This window comes from Cylas formicarius, unplaced genomic scaffold (assembly GCF_029955315.1).
Source record: "Cylas formicarius isolate icCylForm1 unplaced genomic scaffold, icCylForm1.1 PGA_scaffold_8__14_contigs__length_24414737, whole genome shotgun sequence".
NCBI classification, from domain to species: domain Eukaryota; kingdom Metazoa; phylum Arthropoda; class Insecta; order Coleoptera; family Brentidae; genus Cylas; species Cylas formicarius.
This window is the reverse complement of record NW_026844361.1, coordinates 11,206,549-11,233,113: the sequence shown is the minus strand read 5'-3', so window position 1 is coordinate 11,233,113 and position 26,565 is coordinate 11,206,549. Positions and strand designations below refer to the sequence as shown.

Here is a 26,565-nt window from a genome sequence, read left to right as displayed (position 1 = left end):
GTATTAAACCACGATAGTCAAAGAAAACAGTAAGCATGACGTGCAGTTTCGGTCTGACGATTCTGGATTTTTCCATTGAGACGAGCACACAACACACGTCTAACGCTTCTTTCTCACAGAAAAAAGTAAACGTGCGGACATCAGTACCAACACAAAAAAAATATATCGAAGATCAAATGTACGTAGCCTTACTTTTTGAACACACCACGTATATGAATATTGGAATGCGATGCACCGTTTCGAATTTATTGACGACTCGAGCGTCTCTAAAATGTTTTTACGAAATTACTGTATCGATGATCATTTATTTAAAATACTGTAAGAATTTTAGATTATTTTATTTTTAAAACAATAACAATTGACAAACCTTTTCAATAATGAAATTAATAATTTTATCAATTGGTTAACTACATCCCGATATTTTGTTGTAATGCGTTTATTTTTGTACAAAAAAATACCGGGTGTTTGTCGATATAAAATAACTATTCTTTTATTTTTTTTATTATGCAAACATGACAATTGCATTATGCAGTTTAGGGCTTATGCAGAGTTTTTCGCATATTCATAGATTGCATAAAAAAACAAAATAAAAAGTTAATTAATTAATTATTAATAATTTAACAAAAACATTTAGATGACAGCTAAACACACTAATATCATTATCATAAAAAATTTATAAAATCAGCATTCTGTTGCCTTTTTTTTAGTCTATTTCTTTATATTGGTATTCTTTAATAAATTCGTTTGGTAAAAAATGGATTTTTCTTTCATGTTTTAAAATTGCACAAAATATTAACAATATGCCGTTGGTTCTTCTAAATCCACACAATCGCAGAAATGTTTTTCAAAATCATATTTTTTCCCGTTATCTTGTGACAAGCATCCGCGGAGACATCAACAATCGATTAGAAGGGGAACGTAATCTTTACGTGGTTTATTCATTTGTCACTCACCAGGGCCTGCAAATTGGTCATCCGTTTGCATAGTTCGACGAGACGCTGCGTGCCTAGCACGTTGATGGTGACGGACAGTTTTAGTTTTTCGTCGAATTTCACGGTGGCGGCGCTGTGAAACACGACGTTCACCGTTCGCGAGAGCGTCGCCCTGTCGGCGACGCTTATCGCCAATTCGGGTTGCGTGATGTCACCTTCGATGGGCAGCACTTTGCTCAAATCCGCGGGCCGTTCCTTTCTGATTACATCGAAAAGCTACAATTCGAAGAAACCACCGTTACAAATTAGTTAAAACAATTTGGGACGATACGTTTTCTCGGAAAGTGTAAAAATATCGAGAAAACCTAAAGACAAAAGTTGTCAAAAAATCGTATCTATCTTCTTTCTATGGCTGCGAGTGATTGAATAGTTAATCTCAGCTAGCTTTACCTAATTAAACTCCATCGTAGACATTTTCGTTATTTTACGACATTCTATTTTTCCACCTTTTTGTAAAATCATATCAAATTGTTAAGTTGTTAAATATCAGTCTATTGTTGGCTTCTTCAGAGCTTACTGTTTTCAGAAAGCTTTAACACATTTAATTAAATTCCGCGTGCAAAATTCTATTTTTCCGGCTTCTTGAAACAAAGCAACTCCATGAACTAGCGAAAGTATAAAATCATGTCAAAATGTCAAAGTCAAATGTCAAGATTGTCTTACAAAAAATTGTTAAATATCAGTCTATTGCTGACTTCTTCAGAGCTTAATGTTTTCAGTTAATATCTGAAGAGCCCTTAAACACATTTAATTAACTTCCGCGTGCGAAATTCTACGTTTCCGGCTTCTTGGAACAAAGCAAGAGTCAATCCACTGGTAAAAACACAAAATCATGTCAAAACGTCATAGAAAAAGTTGTCCATTATTGTCTTCTTCAGAACTTAATGTTTCCAGTTAAGCTCTGAAGAAACCTCTAAAACATTTAATTAACTTTTGCTTACGAAATTCTATTTTTTTTGACTTCTTAGAACAAGGCAAACATCGCTACAGTTTCATGTCAAAATGACAAACACGTAGAATAAGTTGTTAAATCTCAGTCCATTGTTGGCTTCTTCGGAGCTTAATGTTTTCAGTTGAAGAACCCACTAACATATTTAATTAACTTCTGCCGACGAAACTCCATTTTTCCGCCTTTTTAGAACAAAAGCAAGAATAACTCCAGTTCCAAAAGTAAAAAATCAAGTCAAAATATCAAAAACTTCATCTTCAAAGCTTTTCAATGCACCTCTGAAGAAAGAGCTTACGTAAATCCAGAAGATGTTGAAGACAGTTTCTTTTAAACAAAATTATACTCAAGCATATTGAGGAACATACTGGGAAATTCAGTTAATTTGTTTGCCTAATATTAATTTTGTTTTGATATTCTATATATTCTGAAGGGTATAAAAAACGCGAACCATCTTCAAATTCTTCTTCTAACAATATAATAACTATGGTTATCTTATATCAATATTTGGTATGCGGATGTGGGACTAGGGAAAGTCCAAGTCCGAAGCAACCCGAAAACACGGAAAAACACTAGAAACAAAAAAAAACGAAAGTGTTAAGAGTAGGATGCCGAGAGAAAGTGTACGAATCTTTCTGGAACGATAACAAACGAATATGCGTAAAATGCAACGTCACGCGTCGGCCTCCTTCGATTCGGCATTACGGATGAACCATATCCGTTCGCCGAACTAAATAACGCCATTGAAAGCATCAATATTTAACAATAGCGTTCTCGAAGATGTTTTTTATCGAATGCAAATTTTAATGGGACTTAAAAAGTATTCACCTAAATATTTTTACCATAAGTGAAATATTAACTTCGTAATAAATAATCAAAATTTGAACTGGACAATTTCCCGCTAAAAAAAATAATGCGGTGACGTCACGAAGTACATTTTCATTGAGTTGTCACATTGTTTAAGTAAAATATTTTCAAAGATATTTCTTCGCACTTAATGCAGATCAGTTAGTTTATTAATAAATAATTAAAAAATATATATTTACACACTTTGCTAAAATATATAACCCTCTCACAGCACCCAACCTAATAATTTTTCTATGCTTTTATTTGAAAACTGTAACAACTGAAACCACCGTTTATTTTGAACAAGAAATCACCGTCTCAAGTTTTTCGCATTTATAGTAAACTTTGTCCCTACGAAAGATGACGCCAACAAAATTTTAAAAAATACAAGTTTCGGGGCTTCCCTAATATCTCGGGTATCGTATGAAACGAATTTTTGAAAAACAAAAGTTTGTTTTTTTTTTAATGAAACTTCTCGTAACAGTATGCGGTTATTTGTGTAAATGACCCCGCAAAAATGATTTTTTTTCAAATTTTCACGAAGGTATTTCAAAAAGGATTTATTAAATATCTAAAATAGTTATTAACTTGGTTTAATATTATTAACATTTTATCCAATTATCTCTCCTTTAATTATTAAATCAATTAAATTTATTAAAATAATTTAATTAATTATGGTGAGTATATAATTTATTTAATTAAATTAATTATTGATTGAATTAAATTAATTATTTTATTAAATAAGTAATTAAATGGGATGGAATCCCAGACAGCTTTTGTCTTTATTACCTTTTATATTCTTCGCAACTATAAAGTATTACGCGAAAGCACTTGAAATTAAATCCAATGTTTTCAAAATGCGTTGCGAACCGAATTTAAGCAGCCATCGGTGCTATGGTCACTCACCGGAGAGGATAAGAGCTGCTGCAACCGTTCCTGCGCTTCCTGACCCCTCTTTGGCCTGATGAGGAGGTATATCTTCGAAACTCCGGGACAACTTCTCAGCAACTTCTCCAACAGGACCTGGACGAAAAGAGAAAGTTTACTTTTCGTGTTACCCCGGTAAAAAAACGTACTTTTCCCATGAACCCCGTACCGCCCGTAATGAACACGGTTTTGCTGTCGTAAAACTCGGCGATGGCCGAGGCGGACGCCGCTGTACCATTGGCGTGCGGTATCGCAGACATCGCGACTATGCCGCTGTTAACTTGACTGGACGTCGCGCGCCGCTGTATAACCATAGGCGTGCGGAACAAACCCTTTCGACGAGTCAACCCTGGTACTCGGACATTTATAACGGAAAACCGGGGGGGAGTGTAATCCTTAACTAAATGTCGTTTAACCTAATGGAACACTACGTCGATTTTTTCGGTAATTTTGTGCCGTTTCTCCTCGGAAGAATTTATGTGTGTCAGTGTGCGAAGTACGTTTTGCCGTCAACAGAGTTTCGTCGGGGTTTTCGATCTCATCTTCGGAGCGGGTTCAGTTCGGTGCCGCGCGTGCCTGGAAAAGGAAACGGTTACTCGGTGACGTTGACATTGCGATGTGACGTTTAACGGGACACCATTGAATAGGGTCGATGGAGTTAGGGAAGAGAGTATAGCCTAGCACATGATAAACGGTCACGAGAAACAAAATATTTAGGCCAGGCCTAGTTCGATACCCGTGACAAAAAAGGATCATCGAACTGCATTTAGAAAGTACAATAAAACGATCCACTATACGATCCGGGGACCCATAGGAGATACGAAAAAAAGATTCGTACATCTTGCATATTTCGACATTTTGTTGAATCCTTGATTAAAATAAAGGTCACTTTCTTAGGAAATTCCTATTCGAATTTTGCATAGCTGGAAAAAAAAGATTGTGATGTCATAGCCTACAACATTTTTAAATATTTCGTTATTTTTTTGTTGTTTTATGTCAGATGGAAAGGGCATTTTAAGAACTTTATGGACCGAATTAATGAACCCTTTTCAGTTAACTTTTTTTTTTATAGATTTATTTATTGAAATTTGTTACCTTGGTTAATTAGCCTATAAACTTTAACTATTCATTTTTGTGACTAAGTGTTTTCAATCAAGTTAGAAATTAACTTATTTAAATATGAATTCAGACGTTTTATTAAATCTGCATTGTTAGCAATAGGTTTTATTCGTATATCTGAAGTGTTATATCTTTACAAGAAGTAAGATGTCTTTGCTATTTAAAAAATACCTAATATTGCCAATAAAAATATCCTGAGATTTTGTTAATTGAATTCGCCAAAACGGCACCACCAATTTGGAACACCCTGTATAAGCTGAGGCGCATCTGTCAAACTGATTGAGTAGTGCATCATCCCGTTAGTCTGTGGTTAAATTTTCATTGCAATACCTGGATCGGTAGCACAATTTTATATATGAATATGAAAAAAAAAACATATAACCTCAACATCCGTATCAAAAAGATTTATTTATTTTAAATCTTCAGGAGAGTCCAAGAAACTTTTGTACGAAACTTTTTTCCGTATCTCCCACGGCACACGGTGTACCTGCATCTAGAGGGAATATTGAGTACCAAACGCTTTGCTACTTTCAGCAAAAAACATTAGAGACTGCTGACGACACTACCATCGGGAAGTGACAAATGAACTTTTTGCAAAGTGGTTAAAATAATCTCTTCTTCCAAATACTCCATCCAAAGAGCTATTAAAAGAGTTCTTTAGGCCCGGTTATACCGTGCGTTCAATTTATCTCGATAAGATTTTAGTTGGCTGTAACTTTTTTGTTTTTAGAGATATCAATGCAAACAAAAAAACAAAATATAGGGTTAGTAGTCAAATTTTTATTCCAAGTGACGTGTAAAACAAAACACTATCGAACACCCTATATATTATGTATCTGTTTAATAGAATATAGAATCATGTAACACAGTTTCTATTTTAGCCCACTCGTAATAAGATATTTTTATATAATTTCATAGAATGCACATTAAAACATTGAAAATGACAAGACAAATTAACAAAGGAAACTTTATTACTAGAAAAGCATGTGGTATTTAGGTTTGATATAAAAGTCTGAATTAGTTTAGTATCACGACCCTTAATAGTGTTGTGAAACAGATCCTGCGAAACTTTTTTCAGGGACAGTTTTTTAAGTAAAAAACATCTTTAATTAACATTCGATGTGGCGATGTTAAATTGGCACGTTCCGCTCGTGCCAAAGCAAAAATTCCACGACACGCGGGTAAACAGAGAAAAAAGGAACAATTAGCTTAATTGCAGCGACTCGATGTAATAAGATTGAAAGTGCCAACGAAGTGCAATCGGATTATTAAATAACGAATGGTGAAGGTCCGGTATCGGTCGTTATGGTAATCTAAACGTTACAGTAGAGCGGAAAAATAACACAGTACGTTTTTTAAACCAAGCCAAACATAAGCAAACCAGAAACTAAATCGCAAACCTAATATTAAAAAAATATATGTCCGCGGTATTGGGATAAGGTAATAATAATAATAATATACTTTATTTCCATACAACTTATATTGTATAGTTATAAGTATGTTATATGCCAAAATACACAACCAATAAAGATACACGGCATTTTTAAAATAACACATAGAGTTATAAACAACAAACACAAATTGAAATGGTCAAACGTTGGTTAAAACATGTATTAAAAAGTGCACTGCAGGTACTCTTGTACAGAACAAAATGCCTTCTGGATAAGCAATGGTTTCTCCTCAGCCTTAAACTGACCACAGCCCGAAATCTGTGTCGTCCCCGGTGGTAATTTATTAAAAAGTTTTATAGGAAGGACGATTGAGCTATTTGCTACCGAACCTAATTTGCGTTTTGGAATATCTAGGTTATAATTCTGTCTGAAACTATAATGTTCATTGGTTGCACGAGTACATATATACTCATTATAATTAGATGTAACCATCGTTGCCGACTTCAATATGTATAGACTAGGAAATGTCAAAATTTGCGTTTCAATGAATAATGTTTTGGTTTAAAGTTTTTTTGGAACAAAATTATTTCCCCAAGCAGTAATAGTAATAGTAGTAAATTAATTAAGTAATACACGAATAATAATATAGCAATAAAAGACTACAATCGACCATTCTTCTAAGTTGCCAAATGACAAAATAGTGTGTGGATAATTTTTTAGAATATAGTCCGCCTGATGAGACCAAGAAAGACCAGAATCGAAATAAACTCCCAGAAATTTCGCAACCCGCCTCTCGATCGTTTTATTATTACACTTAACTATACCTCTTAGTGAGAAATAAATCAATTCAGTTTTATCATGATTTAATACAGGACAATTTCTATTACAATAATGAACAATATCTGCCACCGCCTCATTAGAGTTCTTAGAGATCCTCCATGTCGGCACCGCAGGAAACCACAGCTGTATCAATAGTGATAGATAATTATTATCTGATCCGCAGGCAACTATGTCATTAATAAAGATAATAAATAATAGAGGCCCCAATATACTGGACGTCACCTCATCACTAGAATTTTTTTTTATATCGTTTTGTTTTAAGACAACTTTTTGCACGCGATCTTTCAGGAAACTCTCTAACCATCCTAGAGCGTTGCCACGAATACCATAATGATTTAACTTAAGAAGCAACAAATCAATGTTAATTACGTCAAAAGCTCTTTTTTGATCGAAAAGAAGACAAGTTGTTGGTTTATTATTATCTAAATCTAGAGCAACAATTGCATCATGTATTGATACTTCCCTACGAAACCCATACTGGTTATTACTGAAAAAGCTTACTTTCCCTAAAAATTCCAACAGCCAAATTTTTGAGAATATTTCGTGTAAATTTCGTGTTTATTTTAATATAGCTGGAAATGTACCATCTGAGAAGGATTCATTAATAAGATTGGTTAATGGGTCGACAAGTAAATCAATAACGGACAACATAAGGGAGCACGATATTTCATCAAAACCTGCTGAATGCTTTTTAGAAAGAGATGAAATTATTTCCCTGTTCCGTGTCCTACTAATCCCGTTTCCTAAATTTACATTAAAATTTAAATCAAATCCCGAAGTTAGTCGCTTAGTAGACTGTAGAAAGAAATCATTAAAATCAGATGCAGCCAAATTGATATTCGATATAGTTTTATTGTTATCAGTAAAAAATGTAGGAAGGTTACCTTTATGAATATTTGCCTCATTTTTTATAATTTGGCAAGATGCCTGCGATATACTGCTCGAACTTAACATAAAATGATTATTGTATAATTTCTTTGCATCGGCATTTTTTTCTGATGTAACTTTTTTAAAATATTATATTTATTTACAATGTCAATATATTTTTTAACCTTACAGCCAAATCTCTCACCAAACAATCCTCTTTGATACTATCCCTGAGAAGCCATGACTTTTTATTAATTTTACCACCAGACTTGCACCTTCCTAGGGGAAAACAAAATATAAAGTTCACCGTAAATGCTTCGAACAACCAACCAAATTTATTCTCTAGGTCTTCCCGCTCTATCAAAGGCAGTCCAATCTACGTTAATAGTTCTTTCCCGAAGTTATTTATATTATTATCTTTAGTAAAGCGTCTTCTATAAATTGGGACAGATTTTACTTTTTCGTGGAGTGCAGAAAAAGATACTTTTTGCATGAAATGATCAGATATATTCGTATAAATCACTTGAGCACTTAAAGCATTTAATGAAAGCGTACTAAAAATGTTGTCAATTACAGACTTGTGATTATGAGAAATTCGAGTATATTCAGATTGTTTTATTCAAACCACCCGTCGACAACGGCATATGATGAATCTACTATGAGTAAAAAAAAATGTTTATAAGTGGTACAAGCTGTTCCAAGATGGCCAAGGACACGCCGATGACGAACCTCGTTCTGAAAGCTCCAGCAACGTCAAGTTCGATCAAATGATCGGTTTTGCTTACTATTTTCTTTGATTAATCGTGTAGTGGTACATCAAGAGTTCTTACCACAACGTAAATAAAGAGTTATGCGCCGTTTGCGAAAAGCAATACGAGGAAAAAAACTACAAAACTCAAAGTTATATGAAAATTCCTAAACAACATTTATGGGAAAGTAAACAGAGAAAATGTCAAGCATTGATCCTGATTACTCAATTACTCAATATCCGCAACAAATAAATAATGTTTGGGCCCGCTTACTTGGTAATTTATAGATGTCGAATTCTTCGACCTCTATAATTGTAACCTAAATTGAAATTTTTAAAAGCAACGGAATAGAAGATGATTTTTAGTTTTAATTACCTTTTTCAATCGTGACCTTCTAGTGGTCAAGGGTTGGTATACTTTTTTTTTTGCTCGCCCACTATCTTTGTCTTCATTTCTTGTTCACCCTTTCTGTTTTTATTTCTCGCTCACTCTCCGCTATCATTCTTTCTTGTTCACTCTGACACAACAAGCTCGAAAGGTTCGCCCTCACTGCACCAAGGCGAGGGGTACGTAAAAATTAACACCCCGTACAGTTTTTTATCAACTTTGCATTTTCAATTTTGAAATTAAAAACACTCATTCTATCACTTTTAACCTTTTCTTTTTTCAAAACTAACTGATTTTCGTGACTTACCAATCGGGAAACGCTTTTATTTCAAAGGGGACTGACTGGGAGCGGCAATCAGACTGAACGTTTGAGTCACCTTCGCAGATAACATCTCGATAACATACGTATTTAATTTGTGACTGATTTATTACCAGTTAGTTAATTGAGACTTCTTAATTGTGAATATTCGAAATGGCGATAATATCTGCTTATTACGGAAATTGCATTGACGAATTTAATGGGAAACGCAAAAAAAATTAATGACAATTTTGCGAACGAAATTTTAATCGTAACGCAAATTAGACCGGCCTTCATTAGTATCATCGAGTTGACAACGCCAAAAAACGGTATGGCGCATATTTGTAGCTGTCAGCAAAATGGGTAATATACGGGGTGTTTCAAAAAATATTCGCGACGAAAAAAAAAAGCTAAAAAAAGTTAACTTTTGTGCCTAAAAGTACATCAAACTTGCTAATAATAATAATAATAATAATAATAATAATAATAATAATAATATTAATAGTAATAATAATAATAATAATAAATAGCCTTTATTATAACAAAAAAAAACAATTTACAATATTAATATATTTCAACAAAAAGTAAACAGATACCTCAAAAGAAAATTTATATGATTAATAAATTGCGCACTATTTATTGAAATAAAAAATGGATGAACAACAAATAAAATATGAAGAATACCTGCAAAATCGGAAAAACAACAAAACTCTACTACACACTATAGAAAATGCAATTTAAAATAAAGAATTTGATAACTCAATATAATCCCCTGCTAATAATTGAAATGAGGTGGCTTTTACTTGATGAAAAGTCATTTAACAAAATAAATAATAATAATAATAACATGACAATTGTTTAGACAACACCGTGACTTTATCAAATGTTGAAACAATTGTCATGTGAATATATACAATTTCATACATTAAGAATAACTACCGGAAAGTAAAGAATATGCGGTGGTTCGTCTACCTACCACTCTCGGTAGATAGACGCTCACTACACCTATGGAACGTGTTCGTAAACATAATGATTTATAACTCTTTCGCATTAGGAAACAGAGCATAACAACGAACGTTAGGCGCCTTAATTGAAAAAGAAGAACCTGCCAGCGAGCGAACTAAATTAAAATTGGCAAACCACGTGTGGTTGGAATGGTATCCGATTGGCCCTCAAGCCTGATAAATTCGAAGCCCGGTAGCTAATTAAAATGCAACCGCAAAGGCCGCGCCCATTGCCACGACGAATCCGCCAAAATTTGAAATCATATTCGGCTCTGCGGAGGGAAACTAAAAACTTAGTCCGTGACTAAGTAGGTTTATTGCCGTTGAAAAAAAATCGGCAATCGAATAAGGGAAGGTTGTCCTATATTCCGAATTACAAATTCCGCGTTTTTTTTTAAGAGCGCTGTCATTTTTTTTAAATACCTGCGTTGCTTCGAAAAGATTGAACTTTTTGCTGAAGATTAAGGTTAATCAGGTCTATAAATAAAAATTATAAAGTCCTCCCCAGGTCACACCATTTAATTGTAAATAAAAATTAATATAATTTTTAAAAAATTGCAGTGAGATTTTTTGGTATCACTGAATAGAGGAAAGAATATAACACTTAAAATCATAAATAACCGAAATATAAATCATTTTATCAAAAAAATCTGTTTTTTTTTTGCCAATATTTTGTCTCCCCGGAGGACTAAGGAATTTATAATTAAACAACCACTATTTTTTTTTATATCTTCCCGAAGGTCTATCAGCAGATACTATAAAATCCACCCAAACCATCTCCATTTACTCGTAATTATTTTATAAAAATTTTTAGCCTCCTACAGAAACCGTTCCCGACGGCAAACGGTACAACTTGTGTGGGACTTTTTGGTATGGTTGGTTAAAGAAAGGACCAAGGTATATAGCGTATAGATTTAAATTTCTCACAGTTTGTAATAAGCGAGATATAAATCATAAATTACCCACCATCGATTTTTGAGCTGGTATTTCAGATCAAAATGGGATTTCGAGGTTATATCAGAAAAAGCTTGCAAAATTTTGCCTACAGTGGTTTCTGATAATAAGAAATCTAAAACCGAAACTACTTTTTGGAAATATCGACATTTTCTGATGATTTATGATTTTATTTATTCTGTTTTTCCAAATATCTCCCGCATCCTCTATAGTAAACGAAAGCTGTAAATACGAAAATTGTAGCTCTCGGCACAGTTCATAATACCTGCCGTTCATATAGCGCTGTCGCAGTGTCCAATTAAAATTCTAACGCAAAATTTGAAATCCCAGACAAATTCATTTTTTTAATGCCGCTTGCTCCGTATCTCCAAGAAACGTGGTGAATTTTCAGCGACGAAACAAAAAAAAACCTTACTGAAGTTCACTCCGCATTAACAAGATTGCTTTGACTTCAAGCGAGCTTTTGATGTGCTTGACATTAATTTGTTTTTGAATAAGTTAAATAATTGCGGTATACGGGGAATAGTTACGCCTGGATTGAATCGTTTTTGAAGAGTCGTGACCAAAGAGTTGTGCTTAGAAGTGATGCTTCTGTGATTAGATCCTCATCTAAAGAACTCACCAGCGGTGTCCCACAGGGAAGCATACTGGAAAGAACTCACCAGCGGTGTCCCACAAGGAAGCATACTGGGACCTTTACTATATATAATATTTATTTATGATATATCTGATTCTTTCTCAGAAAATTATGTTTGCTTATATGCAGATGATACTGCTGTGGTAGTGTCATCTAGAAGTCCGGAAGATCTCACGTTCTTGGCCACTAGGGCAGTAAGTGGTATGACCGATATTGTGAGCGTAACGGTATTTGTTTGAACGGGACAAAGACTGAGATGATGTTGTTTTCGCTTAGGGATTTGAACCAGAACTTATTGGTTAGAATGAAGGGTAAATCGATTAATCAGCCAAGTATTTGAGTTTGTTCATAGACAATAATTTGTCCAGGACAGGCCAAGTTGACTACTTAGTTAACAAAAATATCTATGCATACTTTACTATTGTATTATTTCGGATATGTTCAATCTTGCTTATCTTACGCTATTATATGCTGGGGAAACTCTTCCAGAGCTACAACAACAAAAACGTATTGTCACTCTTGTGGAACCCTGTTCCCAAAATTAAATATTTTAACGTTTCCCTCTCTCTTTATATTAAATAGCATAATTTACATAAAGAGTCTAATTATTGCATCACCAGAATTGATGGAGATTGCAATTTTAAAATTAGTCTTAATTTGCAGGTGCCAAGTGCCTGCGGACCACTATGGAACTTTCGCAAAATCACTTTGGTAAACACAAAACTCTGTGCAAATAATAGCGCCTTCCAGTTATATTTTTTCAAATATCAAATGAAATTGACGAATCTTTAGCAGTTTTTCATTTATTCCCAAAAACGGAAATGTTTTAGTTTGTTTGCCCATTAACGACACACAACAATGGATCTCCAACGTTTCCTGGTATATGATTTTTTCCAATAAAGTAAGTGGTTTTCAAGATAATCCTTGGTTTCTGAAACCATGCAGTACGTGACAGTAGTAAATGACGTTATCGCGTCTAGATTGAGGGCGAGAAATGGATTTTTTCAAATATCTCAAAATGCCTGAAATAAAAGTTATGGTTATGATTGGGTTAATAGTTTTCGAGAAAATATTTTTTTCCTGGAAGTTAAAATATACCAAAAAAAAACATTTTTTTTATAAAATCGTTTGGGAGATTTAAGTAAGTCCTTTTTGAACAGATGAAATACGGGTATGGACTCCTACCCTTCTGCCAAATATGAAGTCGATAGCTGCACTTAATATCTTGAACACCCTGTACAACTGTACAAATATCGCCATGTAAAATGAACTGAAATCCGAAGCACAATTTATCAGTTATAGCCGACTATTTCTAAACACGTAGGACAAAAACTTGCAATAAATATTAAAATTTAACAAAAGTATAAATTTAATAATAGAAACTGTAGAATGGCTGAGATTAGAAAATCAGCCGGTTTTAATAACCTGAGGAACAGTACACTTTAGATTTGTTTGTTTACAATGTAAATCTCATTTCAAGAGCTTTTCCTATTGCATACTTTTGTCACCAGGTGGAGTTTTCTCACATACCCGCAAAATAGTTTTCTGAAAAAATAGCGGAAAAAGCAAAAATTTAACAAAACAAGTTTAAAAATATTACTTATGTCTACTTGATTGGTTGGTCTACTGAGTTATATATCACTAATTTAATTATAGTGGATTCAACCATATAACGTTAATAATAATTACTCAGACTAGACGGGCATGAACAGGGTGGACCAAATCCGACACTTTCAAAGAACTTTTTGGAAGATTGAAATGCTAATAGTCAGTTATCAAAACATTTATTTTTTATATTTGACGTTTTGTACATTTTCAATCTCAAGTTATCCGCACTCGGAACAAATAAAGAATATAATACCGGTGTGGTTTTATAAGAGGAAAATCGATGGTTTAAAACGAACCATAGAAAAAACATATGAAGACCACCTAAATTGAGAGGATCTTCATAGATATCCTTCAGACATTGGACTCAATTAGTAGAGAATTGAGTACTTGATATCTGGTATAGGAGAAAGAGATGCTGGAAATGAAGAAAAAATATAACTTAAAAAAAAAAGAATAAGATTTTATGAAAACCCTCAAAGGTTGTGGAGATCAAGATGGTTTAAGCAAGTTGAGGAGGACTTCAAACATTGCGCCATTTTCTATACGGTGAGTTTGAAAATAACTACGTTACAGTAAGACAGCAGAGCAAATCCCTTGGAGCCACTATCTAATCTGGTTATTAAAGTAAAACTAAATCCTATGGTGAAGTTCTAGTCAAAAACATGGCAATTCAGATTGATACTTCCGCTGCTAACGCTGCTCGATACCAAACGCTAATTGTGTTTAAATTGGTTTGCCGGAATCAATGCGGTGTGTGGAAGGGGAGTTTCGATGTTTCGTTTTTGTTAACTTTTCGTTTGCGAGAACGCTGAAAGAAATTCAAAAACGCACACCGATCCACCACTTTTATTTGTCGTTGAAACATTTGACATTTTACGTTAAAATTAAATTAAATTAAAACTAATTACACTTTTAAAATTGTATTCGATTTTTATTTATATTATTTTAGCGCAGTTTTTTCTATTTTTTGTGTATCACGAAAATGTAGGGAACCAAGAAGTATTGAACTGAGGTGGCTTTTCCTTGATGAAAATCCATTTAACCCAATTAAATCAGAACAAAAAATGTTCACACTTTCACAGTTATTTATTGGTTTATTGCAGCTGTGCCTTTATCAAATAGTAAATATACATATACGTCAACGTATCTTTTTTTAATAATATAATAGAGTAATTAATGGATTTAAATACTAAAACCTACACGCCAAGCCTTTTCAAAAAACAAATAAATGCAAAGAAATTCCGCAGAATTCCAAGGAAGTCCGAAAAATTTCAAAGAATTCCGAAGAATTTCAGAGCAAGTTCCAAGGAATTTGAAAGGCATTGCAACGAATCACGAAGGACTTCAAGGAGTAACGAAGAATTTAAAGTAATTACGAAGAGTTTCAGTGAAATTACAAAGAATTTCAAAGGAGTTTACCAAAAATTGCAACGAAGGAAAGTCAAAGGAAATGAGTGATTCCAAATAATTACGAAGAACAGCAAGGAATTGCGAAAAATTTCAGTGGAAATCGAATGAATTTCAAAGGAATTTTCAGGGATTCCAAGGAATAACGAATAATTTCTGGAAATTACGAATGATTTCAAAAAATTCCGAAGAATTACAAGGTATTTCAAGGAAATTCCGAACAATTCCAAGGAATTACGAAAAAATTCATCTAGTTACAACGAATTCAACGAATTCCGAAAATTTTTAAGGAATCCCAAAGAATTAAAAAAAAATGAAGAAATTCCTGAAAAATTCAGTGGAATTCTAAGGAAATTGAAAAGAGTTTTCAGGGATTCCAAATAATCACGAAAAAATTAAAGGAATTTCAATGAATTGCGAACATTTTCAATGGAATTCTAAGGAATTTCAAAGTATATTCGAGGAATTACGAAGGGTTTCGAGGAATTTCAGTGGAATTCCAAGGAATTTCAAAGGATACACGAGGAATTCCAACAATTTCAGTGGAAATCGAATGAATTTTAAAGGAATTTCGAGGGATTCCAAGTAATTACGAAAAATTCTAAGGAATATTAAAGTAAATCCGATGAATTACGAAGAGTTTCGAGGAATTCCGTAGAATTTCAGGGGAATAAATATTATAAGTATAAAAGGAATTACGGTGTACACTTTGGTCGGCGGTTTACCCCTCAAACGACCCTTACTTTGGGAGCGCGTCTTACCTCGACGATGGAAAAAAAATCCAATAAGACACGCGGAAGCGATTTTCACTTTTCACGCGGACCAACGAAAACACGGTTAAAAATAAAGCACCGACTGTCGATCATACGACGTTAGATTTGTCAATCGCACGGTAAGAACGGTGCACCGTTTCTGGTAAGTGGGGTGACCGAGAAGTCGGGTTCAAAGTGGGCCATCGGATTACCTTGGTGGAAGAGGTAAGGTCAATGTCTCGGTCTCGGTTCCTCGATGGTGCATGCGTTTACCGTTAAAAAGGAAACGGCAATTAAAGAAACCGAACTTTGGACTGTCGTTTTCTTGATACTAGGTTGACCAAGTCGCGCTTCCTAGAATCGGACCTGCGAGAAACTGAATATCAATAATAATAATAATAATAATAATAATAATAATAATAATAATAATAATCATAATAATAATAATAACTACATGGAGCCACTGCTGCACTCAAACCGACTGTTCCAGTGCGCCTAGCAAAGGATTAAAATAATAATAATAATAGGTTAAAAATAGGTTAAATAATAATAATAATGTGAAAATTCCAGTTGCAAAGGCTAACTAAGTTTGTTACTATCACTACTTCACGAACACGTTTCACTTGTTAACCCGTAGCTACGCATATAAAAAATAAAAGGTCAGCACTCTTGACAAATAAATAAATATATATATATATATATATATATATATATATATATATATATATATATATATATATATATATATATATATATATATATATATATATATATATATATATATATATATATCAGGACCGATACCCCAATTAACTTAAATTTGTTATATATATATATATATATATATATATATATATATATATATATATATATATATATATATATATATATATATATATATATATATATTTTACGTATTGATTCACGGATGGAAAAATGTGATGACACTATATTCCGGGATATCATCCGTTCGCTCGTTGAACTCCGACTGGAATCCTGCAGACGTTTCGCCAAAATCTCACTTGGCATCTTCAATGCTCGCGCTCCGAAAACACTTCGAACACTGTTTTTTTTTAATTAAAAATAAGATTGCGTTTTTTACTATACTGAGGAAAATCCAAACTAAGAATAGCTTCGACGTTATCATAACTCATTAAGTTAAATGTGTGTAGTAACTGGATGTCATCAGCATATGAATGAATTTGAGAAAATTCGGCCTCCTTAGGCATATCCAATGTATACAAGATATAAGACAGAGGTCCAAGAATTGAACCCCGTAGCACTCCCACTTAAGATATAATCTTACAAAAATCTGATGTACCGATATTAGTCCTAATGAACTGCTGCCTATTATTTAAAAGATACAGATCGATCGGAATCCTTGTTTAGCACACAATAACGCACGAACATTTTTATCCAAACTTTTTATTGTTGGATTCTGACTAGTTGTATACAAAGCTACTTGCTGATGAACAACCTTCTCCAACACCTTGCTAAGCTAGGCTGATTAGTCTAAATATGGCTGTTTTCCATATGAATGGAAAGTACCAAGTCTCTAAACAATCTGCTTTATGATCTTGCTAATATCTTCTTGAGAAGGTAGCGCAAAATGAAAAATGGAGATACTTATCCTATTGGATTTAAAAAATTCAATCAGTGTCCGCGCTGGAAGAAGAAAGTAAAATTATGGAGGTTAACTTTATTCAGATGTTTTGTAATTTTTTTTCTTATACCACAGACCTATTTGGAAATTTCAAATCCAAAACATCATTACAAAACAATTGACAAATAAATGATTTTCAAAATTTCCCAAAAGACAATGTGCCTTTCATCAGTAAACATATGTTTAGAAATAGAAAAACTTCGCTTAACATCTACATATCATGTTCATTTACTCAAGTAAATATTTTTTACTTGATTAATTGAACCATTTATGAATGGAAACTGGTCTCTTGTCCGTTTTCCACTTATTTAAAAAATATATGTCGTATACTGAATAATAAATTTACAACTTTTGCGTTAGATAATGGACTTTACTCTATCGTTGACTCACCCTGTATATACTTGCAAAACTTTTCTCGAAAATTATGATTCTAAAATTAAAATAAAGAAAAATAAAATCAAATACTCAAATAAACAACCGATGTCACATTACTGTCGTTCGACGCTGTCATTGCAATTTATCTTAAAGTCGCGACATAACCTTTAAGTTGTCCACCCTGTTTAATGATCCCCGACGTTGCGAATTACGTTTTACTAAAGCGTCAAGGAGCGAAACATAGGCGTCAACTTAGGAACCGCGTAAAATCAAAAATTCGATGCCCGCAATTAAATTAGGCCGGCGATAAATACCCTTCGCGCTTTTGCCCACCCAATTGCGACAGACTCCCACGCAACTTTACCCGTTCATTATTTTAAGTAACTTATTATTAGATCATCGACGTAAGGAAATCCCTGAATATATTTTCGGAAAAACGTTGTTTTCGTTAGACTTCCTAGCCAACTATTTGCCCTTCCGCGTTTTAAAACGGCAGCGGACGCACTCATCGCGAGGGCCCTGATTTCTAGGTTAGGAATTTTTCTCGAAAATTTTTTGGAAATCGCCGCCGACTTTCGTTCGAACCGCTTTCAAACCAAACGCTCGCACCTCTCAAAATCCCCACCAAAAACGTCCAAAACATATTCTACAACTGATAACTTACCTAACCGATTAGTATTTGGCCGGTCTGCCAAACGGATGTTTGTTACTTGGAAAACGAACACCAAAATCATAAGTGGCGTGATAAAAAGGGCCCCGCGCACGCACCAACCAAAACCACCGCAGTCTTTAAACTCGAAAATAAAGCCCCAAAACAGGGTTGTTTAATAGTTTCTTGAAAAAATCAATATAATATAGAAGGCTTTGAAATTTGGGCGAGTTTCCAGGGTCGACTGCGACGGCAGACGTCGCTTGACCTAGCGGCGCGTCGCGCCTGGCAATCGCACACAGACGACAGGAATCTGTTTCTGACATTGCATTCGGCAATAGATGGCGCAGAATATCCGCGGTCGATATCGGAGGAATTACCGATTGTCACTTGTCACCTTTTGGGAAGCAAAATGGCATCCATTCTAAAATTGTCCCAGTCTTTAACAAAATTGTCCAGAAATCCCAATGTGGGCAAGGTAATGGCGTGAAACGTGTAGTTAAATTTCGTAATGAAAATTATAATGTGCCCACGATAACGTTTTTTTAGAATTTACTTAAAATGTTACGTAATCCAGCGAGTAGCTCTGGAATGTTTATTCATTTTAGGTCGTGAAAAATGTCAGAAAAGCATCCAGCGCAACCGCTGAGCAACAGGAAATTACTTTAAATGTGCCGCCGACTAAAGTAACCACTTTAAAAAATGGTAATTATAGCTAAGGGTTTTATATAACCAAAAATTATGTAAATGTCTCGCGTTCCTCATGGTGTTAAAGGCATAAGAGTTGCTACGGAAGATTGGGGCTCTCAAACTGCGACGGTGGGCATCTGGATCGATGCCGGCAGTCGTTACGAGAATGCGAAAAATAACGGTGTCGCTCATTTCATGGAGCATATGGCTTTCAAGGTAAGTTTCGAAAATTCTTCTCAGATTCGAAATTTCATCTCAACGTCAGGGTACAGACAAGCGAACCCAAAGTCAAATAGAAATCGAAATCGAAGATATGGGAGCCCAACTGAACGCCTACACCAGCAGAGAACAAACCGTTTACTATTCAAAGTGTCTGGCCAAAGATGTACCGAAAGCGATTGAAATTTTGGGAGATATCGTCCAAAACGCCAAGCTAGGCGAAGCTGAGATTGAACGCGAACGGGGTGTTATTTTAAGGGAAATGCAGGAGGTCGAATCTAACCTCCAAGAGGTCGTGTTCGATCATTTGCATGCGGTGGCGTACCAGGGCACTCCCTTGGCCAATACAATATTGGGCCCCACCGCTAATATTAGGTCCATCAATGCTAAAGATTTGCGCAACTATTTGGATAATCACTATAAAGCGAGTCGCATCGTAGTGGCCGGTGCGGGTGGCGTCGCCCACGAAGACTTGGTTAAGCTCGTAGAGACTAATTTAAACAAATTAAGTGCGTTTGATGAAGATCACCTTTGGATTTGGTTTAAGGAATTAACTTTTCAGACAATAATTATACCGAAGATATTCCCGTATTATCTCCTTGTCGGTTTACTGGAGCCGAAATCAGAGTAAGGGACGACTCTCTTCCTTTGGCCCACATTGCTTTGGCCGTGGAAGGAGCCGGGTGGACTGATCCAGACACCTTGACCTTGATGGTTGCGTCCACTCTATTAGGGGCTTGGGACAGGTCCCAAGCCTCCGCCAAACAAAACGCCACCAATTTGGCCCGGGTTAGCGGTGAGAGTGACTTGTGCCACTCTTTTCAAAGCTTCAATACCTGTTACAAGGTTAGTAACTGTACTGGACACTTAAGTAAAACATCTATGTTTAAAATTAATTTTAATGAATTACAAAAAACACGAGATACATGACCAAATACAATAAACAAAATATCATGATTTGACGTCATTACTTATATTTTTTGACAAATTTAATAATTATGCTATTCCCAAAAGTTACTTTTTAATATTTTGAATAGGACTAGAGTTTATTAGCTCATAATTTTGTCTGTCTAAATGTGTATCTGCATTTGCATTTAAATTTTTTTAAATATTTTATCTATATATTATAATATTAATAAGTAAAGCCTGTTAACTGTATATCATCTTTTTACAGAATCAAGCAACGCGTTTTTGGAAGTATATAATAATATTAATACCAAAAATTCAGTAATGCACTTATAGTGGGCAAATACAGCCCCTTACTTTGGTTGGCCCTACTTACTAAAACTTACAACTACTTACTTTTCTTTGTGAGTTGCACCTCGCTGATTATACACAATATATTAATATTTTTTATAAATTTACAAATTGAAAAGAAGATAGATATTTCGAATTTTATTTCTAAATTTCAGTTATTGCATTGTAACACTTCTGTTTTCTTTAACTTTTTTTAAGCTCTTTAGTGTCGACATTGAGATTCACATATCTCTTTTGTCAAATACTCAATAGGTGTCGCTGCAAAATAATACCTTTATTATAAATGTTCAATTGATTTTATATATACTCATTTTATAATTCACTATATTGATACCCTGTAGAATTCACCACAATTGCTTGTTTAATACTCGGTGGTCTATCTGCATCTTGTTTTGTTACTTCAATGATTTTAAGAATATTCTTCGGAAAGGATGAACTGTAGAGACCCCCCCAGCCTATGACTATATACACAGCAAAACTATGGAAAACACTATAACAAATTTGCCTTAACTGCTTTCTTGTTGGTATTTGAATCTATAAAAAACATTTTACATTATAGTCATAAGATAGTCGTAGATACTTGCTACCAGTAATTTTTTCAGACTCACACCATTTATCTTGATTCCAAAATCCTGTGGAACAGAGTCTCTATAGTTTCCAAAAGAGATAAAAACGGACTTGGTCTGTGTTGAGTACTAGTTTATTTGGTAGAGCCAGGAGTAAACCTAGTGACACAAGAAAGTGGGAACACTCTAACCTTTTTAAGTGTTAATAGAGGCCGAGTGTCCAATTTTTGTTTGAGCAGAAACGACAGTAAGTTTCGAATTTTAAATGGCACAACGTATATTTTTTGCATTTTTTGGATTCAGGAGATCATTCTACGTAGGATAGGATGGTTCTCACTTTTTTTAAACTTTTATTTAATTTTGAAAATTGTGCCTAGGAGGATATGACCATCATAAATACTATGGACCGGGTGACCTGATCATACGAAAAATTGTAAATGAAACTGTTCTCTACTTGCCTATTGGTAAATAACATTTAATGTAATAAACTATTATTTTTTTAGGATAAACTGGTTTTTTCAAATATTACCCTAGTGGGAACAAAAACTTTTTAAAACCGATACTTTTTTTACAACATTCTGAGGCCAAAATTTTCAAAATCCGTTAAAAAATAAGCTCGCAGGAAGGAAAAAACCAGATAAGTAAATACATTTTTATAAAAACAAAATATTACTTAGGTGGCTTTGCTTCTATTCATTGTGAAGTGGGCATGATTGAAAATTCTGACAGTTTGTACATTTTTATCTGATTAGTTGATATTGTATCCAGCCCACTATGCGGGATGTCGCCTTCCTGCACATTCTTTTTTTAGAAAGCTAGAAACCGGAAGTGCAACCGTTGACTACATACTGTTAAAAAAATGGACATTCAGCCTATATTAACTCTTCCAAATGTCAAATCGCATCTCAAGTCGTTTAAAAGTTACAGAGTGTTCCCACTTTCTTCTGTCACCTTAAACCAATAAATCATAAAACGGCCAATATTGGTCCAAGTATTGAGCCCTGAGGCACTCCAACATTTGTTTTAACTTTCTCACTTTTAATACCATTTATCCTTACAACTTGGCGTCTATCTTACAGATAACTTGCTATGAAGGTCAAACTTACACCCCTTATTCTCATATTCTGCAATTTGGACACTAGTATAATGTGATCAACTGTATCAAAAGCGTTTATGTAGTTTGTAGGCTGTCTTCAGTTTTCATGGATAAATTTACTAAGTAAAGCAAAAATTATGATAATCTGATAAACTTTTCATTTGTTGGTGCTGGAAACATTGTATTGGAATTATATGGAATATGGGGATTTCATGGTGTCTTATTGGACAAGTCACTCTTCAGTTTAGACAGCACTGTGCTAAAAAAAATCTTCCCACGTCAACTGAAAACTGTTATCCATAATTTTTAATTGTTATATAATTAATATTATTATTAGGACACCGCTTTGTGGGGCATCTATTTTATTTCGGATCCGTTGACGATCGAAGACATGGTCTACAACATTCAGTCCGAGTTTATGAGGTTATGTACGAGCGTCACCGAGGGCGAGGTGGAACGCGCCAAAGCCCTGCTAACTGCTAATACGTTGTTGCAACTGGACACGTCTACCGCCGTCTGTGAGGATATCGGTAAGGTTTTTCTTCAAGGAAAAAGGAACCGAACCTTATTCTCCGCAATTGATAGGACGTCAGCTGTTATGTTACGGTAGGCGATTGCCTCCCCACGAATTTATACACCGCATCAACAGCATCACCGCCCGAAACGTAAGGGACGTATGCTACAAGTATATATATGACAGGTAGGGTCTGATCATTTTGTATTTCCTCAAAAGTATTTATTCGGACTTCTATTTTTTTTATTTTAAATTATAATCTCAATGTTACAGTTGGAATGTATCCCCAATGATAACATTTTTAAAACTACTACCTTAAAAGACAAAAACCACATCGGCAACTGTTAGTGATGTGCCCCCGGCACACCTTAAACCTGGGATAAATTTCATGGGATGACAACTTCTCTGACATTTTCTTGTGAAAAAAATTGGTAGTGGAAAGGTGGTTCTCACATTGTCTGAAAGCTCTTATTATTGCGTTCAATTATCAAATCAGTGTCTTCGAAAATATGTCGCAGATGTCAAAGCCTCCAATCAAGGAAAACCCTAAAGTATGATTACACGGATTGTTACTAACCTCTTCACTTTTAACGACAGTTCAGCTTGTATGGGCGGGATACTTGGGCTCGGTCCATGTGAAATGAGTCCGCACAACTTGTGTAACATTGTAATCCCGATTTCGGATATTTATTCAGAGTTGATAAAAGGCAGGGACCAGATAACTGACAAAAACTGTTGCTTTATCTAATCAAGACCTCTGCAAGTCATCTTTAACAAATCACTTCAGGGAAGTCAAGTTTTGCGGTACCAATTTATAAGTCTGGTGATTAAGCATGGTCCAACTGCCGCCCTATAAGCGTACTCATTGCCATTCCAACAGTATCTGAAAACTCCAATCACAAAATTTTTAACTTTTCTTGACTATTGCGCTGTATAGAAAGTTATATAACTGAAACGTCCCAGATGGTGCATTTGAACTACTTTATTGATGACCATAACTAAAGTTAAAATATGAAGCTAGGAATATTGTTTGTAACAGTTCTTATAATAACAAATGATTATAACATTATTCGAGTTGTTGACTTTTTAAAGTTTGTTCAACGTGTATGACCCTTTTTTTTGCGCTCCGTCTCTAACTTAAGTAGGTATGTAAGTAGTCATGTTTTCAATTTACCAATTCCCTTTGTCCATTTTGCCAATCTTCTTGGTCTTACTAATCCCGTCATATTTCCATCGTGTTGTGTTGCTTCTTTTTTTCCCAGTTTCCTGATACTTCGTCGGCCATTGTGTCTATTGCTTGTATACAAGCTACATACACTCACTACAACTAATAGGACTGTGGAACACACCACTTTCCTCACGTTTTCTTTTGAGCTTCCAGTTTTGGGCATTAATCTATTGAGTGTTCCTATTTTACCGTGCCCGTCTTTTGTATTATCTTTGTGATTCGACTTCCCATGGTCATATTTCTGTCTAAATAATTTATAATAGAGGCAATTGGAGTCCAAACAAATAATTTAACAACTTCCATTTTACATTTCCTTGAGGTACAACGTGACGATTTTTCTCGTAGATGCCCAGCGATCGCTGCCGTAGGACCGGTGGAACAACTGCCCGATTACAACAGGATCCGTTCTTCGATGTACTGGCTGCGCGTCTAATTTAAATAATTTAAATAATTTTTGTTTATAATTATTACACCTTAACTTGTCATCACTCCTAGCTGAAGTCACTTTTGGATTCATTAAACGAAGTGTCAAAAATAAATGATAAGTCTGTAAATAGCTGTATGTTGATTTTTCTGAATAAAACTTTTAATAGAATAAAATTTTCGTTGGAAAAAGCAAAATGTTAAGGAAATAAAGTGAAAAAACAATTATAAAGTGACAAAAATACTATTAAAACCTGACTACAAAATTTTAATTGTAAATTGATAAATAAAAGGCAATGTTTATATACAGGGCAGTCCAAATTATACTAAAGAAACTTCACCGTAAGGTTATGTCCAAAAATTCGTTATAGATTTGAAGGAATAAGGAAAAATTGACGGCATGGATCAACACTTATTTCTCTTCAACCAGTGGCGTTCGTGAGACCGTTTTAATTAATTCGAGTCATAAAAAAATGGTTTATAGTACTCTTGTTAATAAATTCAGATATCCTGATCAAACCTCAACAAAAATGGTGTCTTTGAGAAAAATACAATTTGTATACACAATCTTATACAAAGTCGGCTTAATTTTTAATGCCAGATCGAAAAAAAATACATTTTACGTTTTTTACCGTTTAATTTTTGTACTACATTTTCCAAAACTAAATAATTAAGTATCCCTTATGAGAAAAATTTTGTTAATTATTCAAAACTGTCTACCATTTTCTGGGGAACCCAAAATAATCCAATAATATTCAGGATGTTCAGTTTGCAATTAAAAAAAAATTAAAAATCCTATCGTTCGTGACATAAGGGGGTAGGTAACATTAATTGGAACACCCTGTACATTATTCAAGTACTACAGCTTATTTTGTATATATTTTCCACATTCCTTCTTAAAGCTTTAAAAGAGGTTATTTTAATGTAAACCACTACTACTTATTTTATATAAATAACTATATTAATATAATAAATAATAATAAAATACCATTAAACTTCCTCATCAATATGCTAATTGGTTTAAAAACTTTTCCAAAACATTACCCAACATATTTTTATTAATTTGCCTTATTTCTGTGGTTTTTCCTTAAATACTTTCAATTTTAAATATCCACAGAGCAAAAATCCACTGCATTAATATCTGGTGATATTGCAGGCCATCTATCTTGCATCTTTTCTTACCAATGTAAAATTTTGAATTTGGGAAAGAAACTAGTAGAGAAGAGAAGTCAGTTTAAAGAAATTGTAAATATTTGGGGTCCAGTTAGATTGGGAGGTCCAATAATTTTTAATACTTGCAAAGCTTTTGATTGGCTAACATATACGTTACCTCAAAAGATACATGATTAGGTTCATCCTCAACTATTAATAAAATGTATAGCCTTGGGTTCTCATTAGTTTTTGGACCACTTAACGGTAGACGATGTTTTACAGGCCCTGTTTCCTGTTTAATGCAAAAAATGGGCAAGAAAATGTTATGACGTAAAAACCTCATTTTAAAATAAATTTCTTCCATATTTTAGCTGTTCACTGAATTTATGTCAGTCTCTACAATTGCGGAAAAGTTTGTTGCCATTAGGCAAAACTTACTTTCTCATTTAATCTGATATCATGTAAAGCAAGATAGCCTTTTAATTCAAAACTAGTCTTCATTTGCCGAATCTGTACCTAAATATTGCGCATTGACGAAATCTACCACTTCTCGGTTTATATTTTGAACCGATTCCCTAAAAAAAAAGTCAAGATTTTTTCTGAAACATGCCCACATTAAGTTGTTTAAGTTTGAGGTTATGTTACAAAAGTTTTATCGCACCTCTAGTATAGTATATCTTTAAAAATATCGTTGTAATCTGAGTAGTCAATACTGCCTACTCATCCTCCTAACTTTCACACGCTTCTTAAGAAAAAGTTCAAATAAGCCAAAATTTTTTTATCAATCGAATTTTACCGATCTAACGAATCGCGCACACGCTTTCCTAACCAAACCTAACCAAAACGCTGTTTATGTTTCCAACGAATCTCATTCTCTGACAACCGCTTAATTAGAATCGAACAAATCGAAAATTAACCAAAGTTTTGAATAACTTTCGTGGCGTGCCCCAACAAAAACCGTTTAAAAACACGGCGGTTGAGCGCGAGACAAAACCCGAACGAATACAAA

General features: G+C 34.2%; 2 protein-coding genes and 1 long non-coding RNA gene across 5 annotated transcripts in view; 1 reads left to right on the top strand and 2 right to left on the bottom strand.

The window, feature by feature from the left end:
• Positions 1 to 18,672, bottom strand: part of LOC132706771 (putative fatty acyl-CoA reductase CG5065) — a 31,712-nt gene extending 13,040 nt beyond the window's left edge. Inside the window, exons 1-4 of one of the 3 annotated variants that reach the window (XM_060678300.1) lie at positions 18,427 to 18,672; positions 3,861 to 4,287; positions 3,691 to 3,807; positions 954 to 1,208 (exon numbers count right to left, since the gene is read on the bottom strand). In XM_060678300.1, the coding sequence (XP_060534283.1) occupies positions 954 to 1,208; positions 3,691 to 3,807; positions 3,861 to 4,025 (537 nt within the window). In that variant the 5' untranslated portion in view covers positions 4,026 to 4,287; positions 18,427 to 18,672. Of the gene's footprint in view, positions 1 to 953; positions 1,209 to 3,690; positions 3,808 to 3,860; positions 4,288 to 9,371; positions 9,513 to 15,733; positions 15,875 to 18,426 lie in introns of those variants that run through there. The other 2 variants (XM_060678302.1, XM_060678301.1) reach the window with 2 other exon arrangements.
• A 90-nt stretch (positions 18,673 to 18,762) lies between these two features.
• On the top strand, positions 18,763 to 24,559 carry LOC132706772 (mitochondrial-processing peptidase subunit beta). Its single transcript, XM_060678303.1, has 8 exons — positions 18,763 to 18,889; positions 19,020 to 19,116; positions 19,187 to 19,317; positions 19,367 to 19,829; positions 19,883 to 20,166; positions 22,577 to 22,769; positions 22,825 to 22,939; positions 24,327 to 24,559. Exons 1-8 carry the CDS (start codon positions 18,824 to 18,826, stop codon positions 24,412 to 24,414), a joined length of 1,437 nt encoding a protein of 478 aa, XP_060534286.1. The 5' UTR covers positions 18,763 to 18,823; the 3' UTR covers positions 24,415 to 24,559.
• On the bottom strand, positions 24,552 to 26,447 carry LOC132706775 (uncharacterized). Its single transcript, XR_009619641.1, has 2 exons — positions 26,218 to 26,447; positions 24,552 to 26,131 (listed from the first exon to the last, which is right to left on the bottom strand). It is a non-coding gene; the product is annotated as an uncharacterized LOC132706775 (long non-coding RNA).
• Positions 26,448 to 26,565: the final 118 nt, after the last annotated feature.

What these genes read in the sequence shown, in the direction of transcription:
- LOC132706772 (XM_060678303.1), top strand. Translation starts at nt 18,824, where the DNA reads ATGGCATCCATTCTAAAATTGTCCCAGTCTTTAACAAAATTGTCCAGA. An exon ending in TGGAGCATATGGCTTTCAAG is followed by an intron (nt 19,318 to 19,366) that starts GTAAGTTTCGAA and finishes TCTCAACGTCAG; the next exon opens with GGTACAGACAAGCGAACCCA. An exon ending in TACAAGTATATATATGACAG is followed by an intron (nt 22,940 to 24,326) that starts GTAGGGTCTGAT and finishes TTTTTCTCGTAG; the next exon opens with ATGCCCAGCGATCGCTGCCG.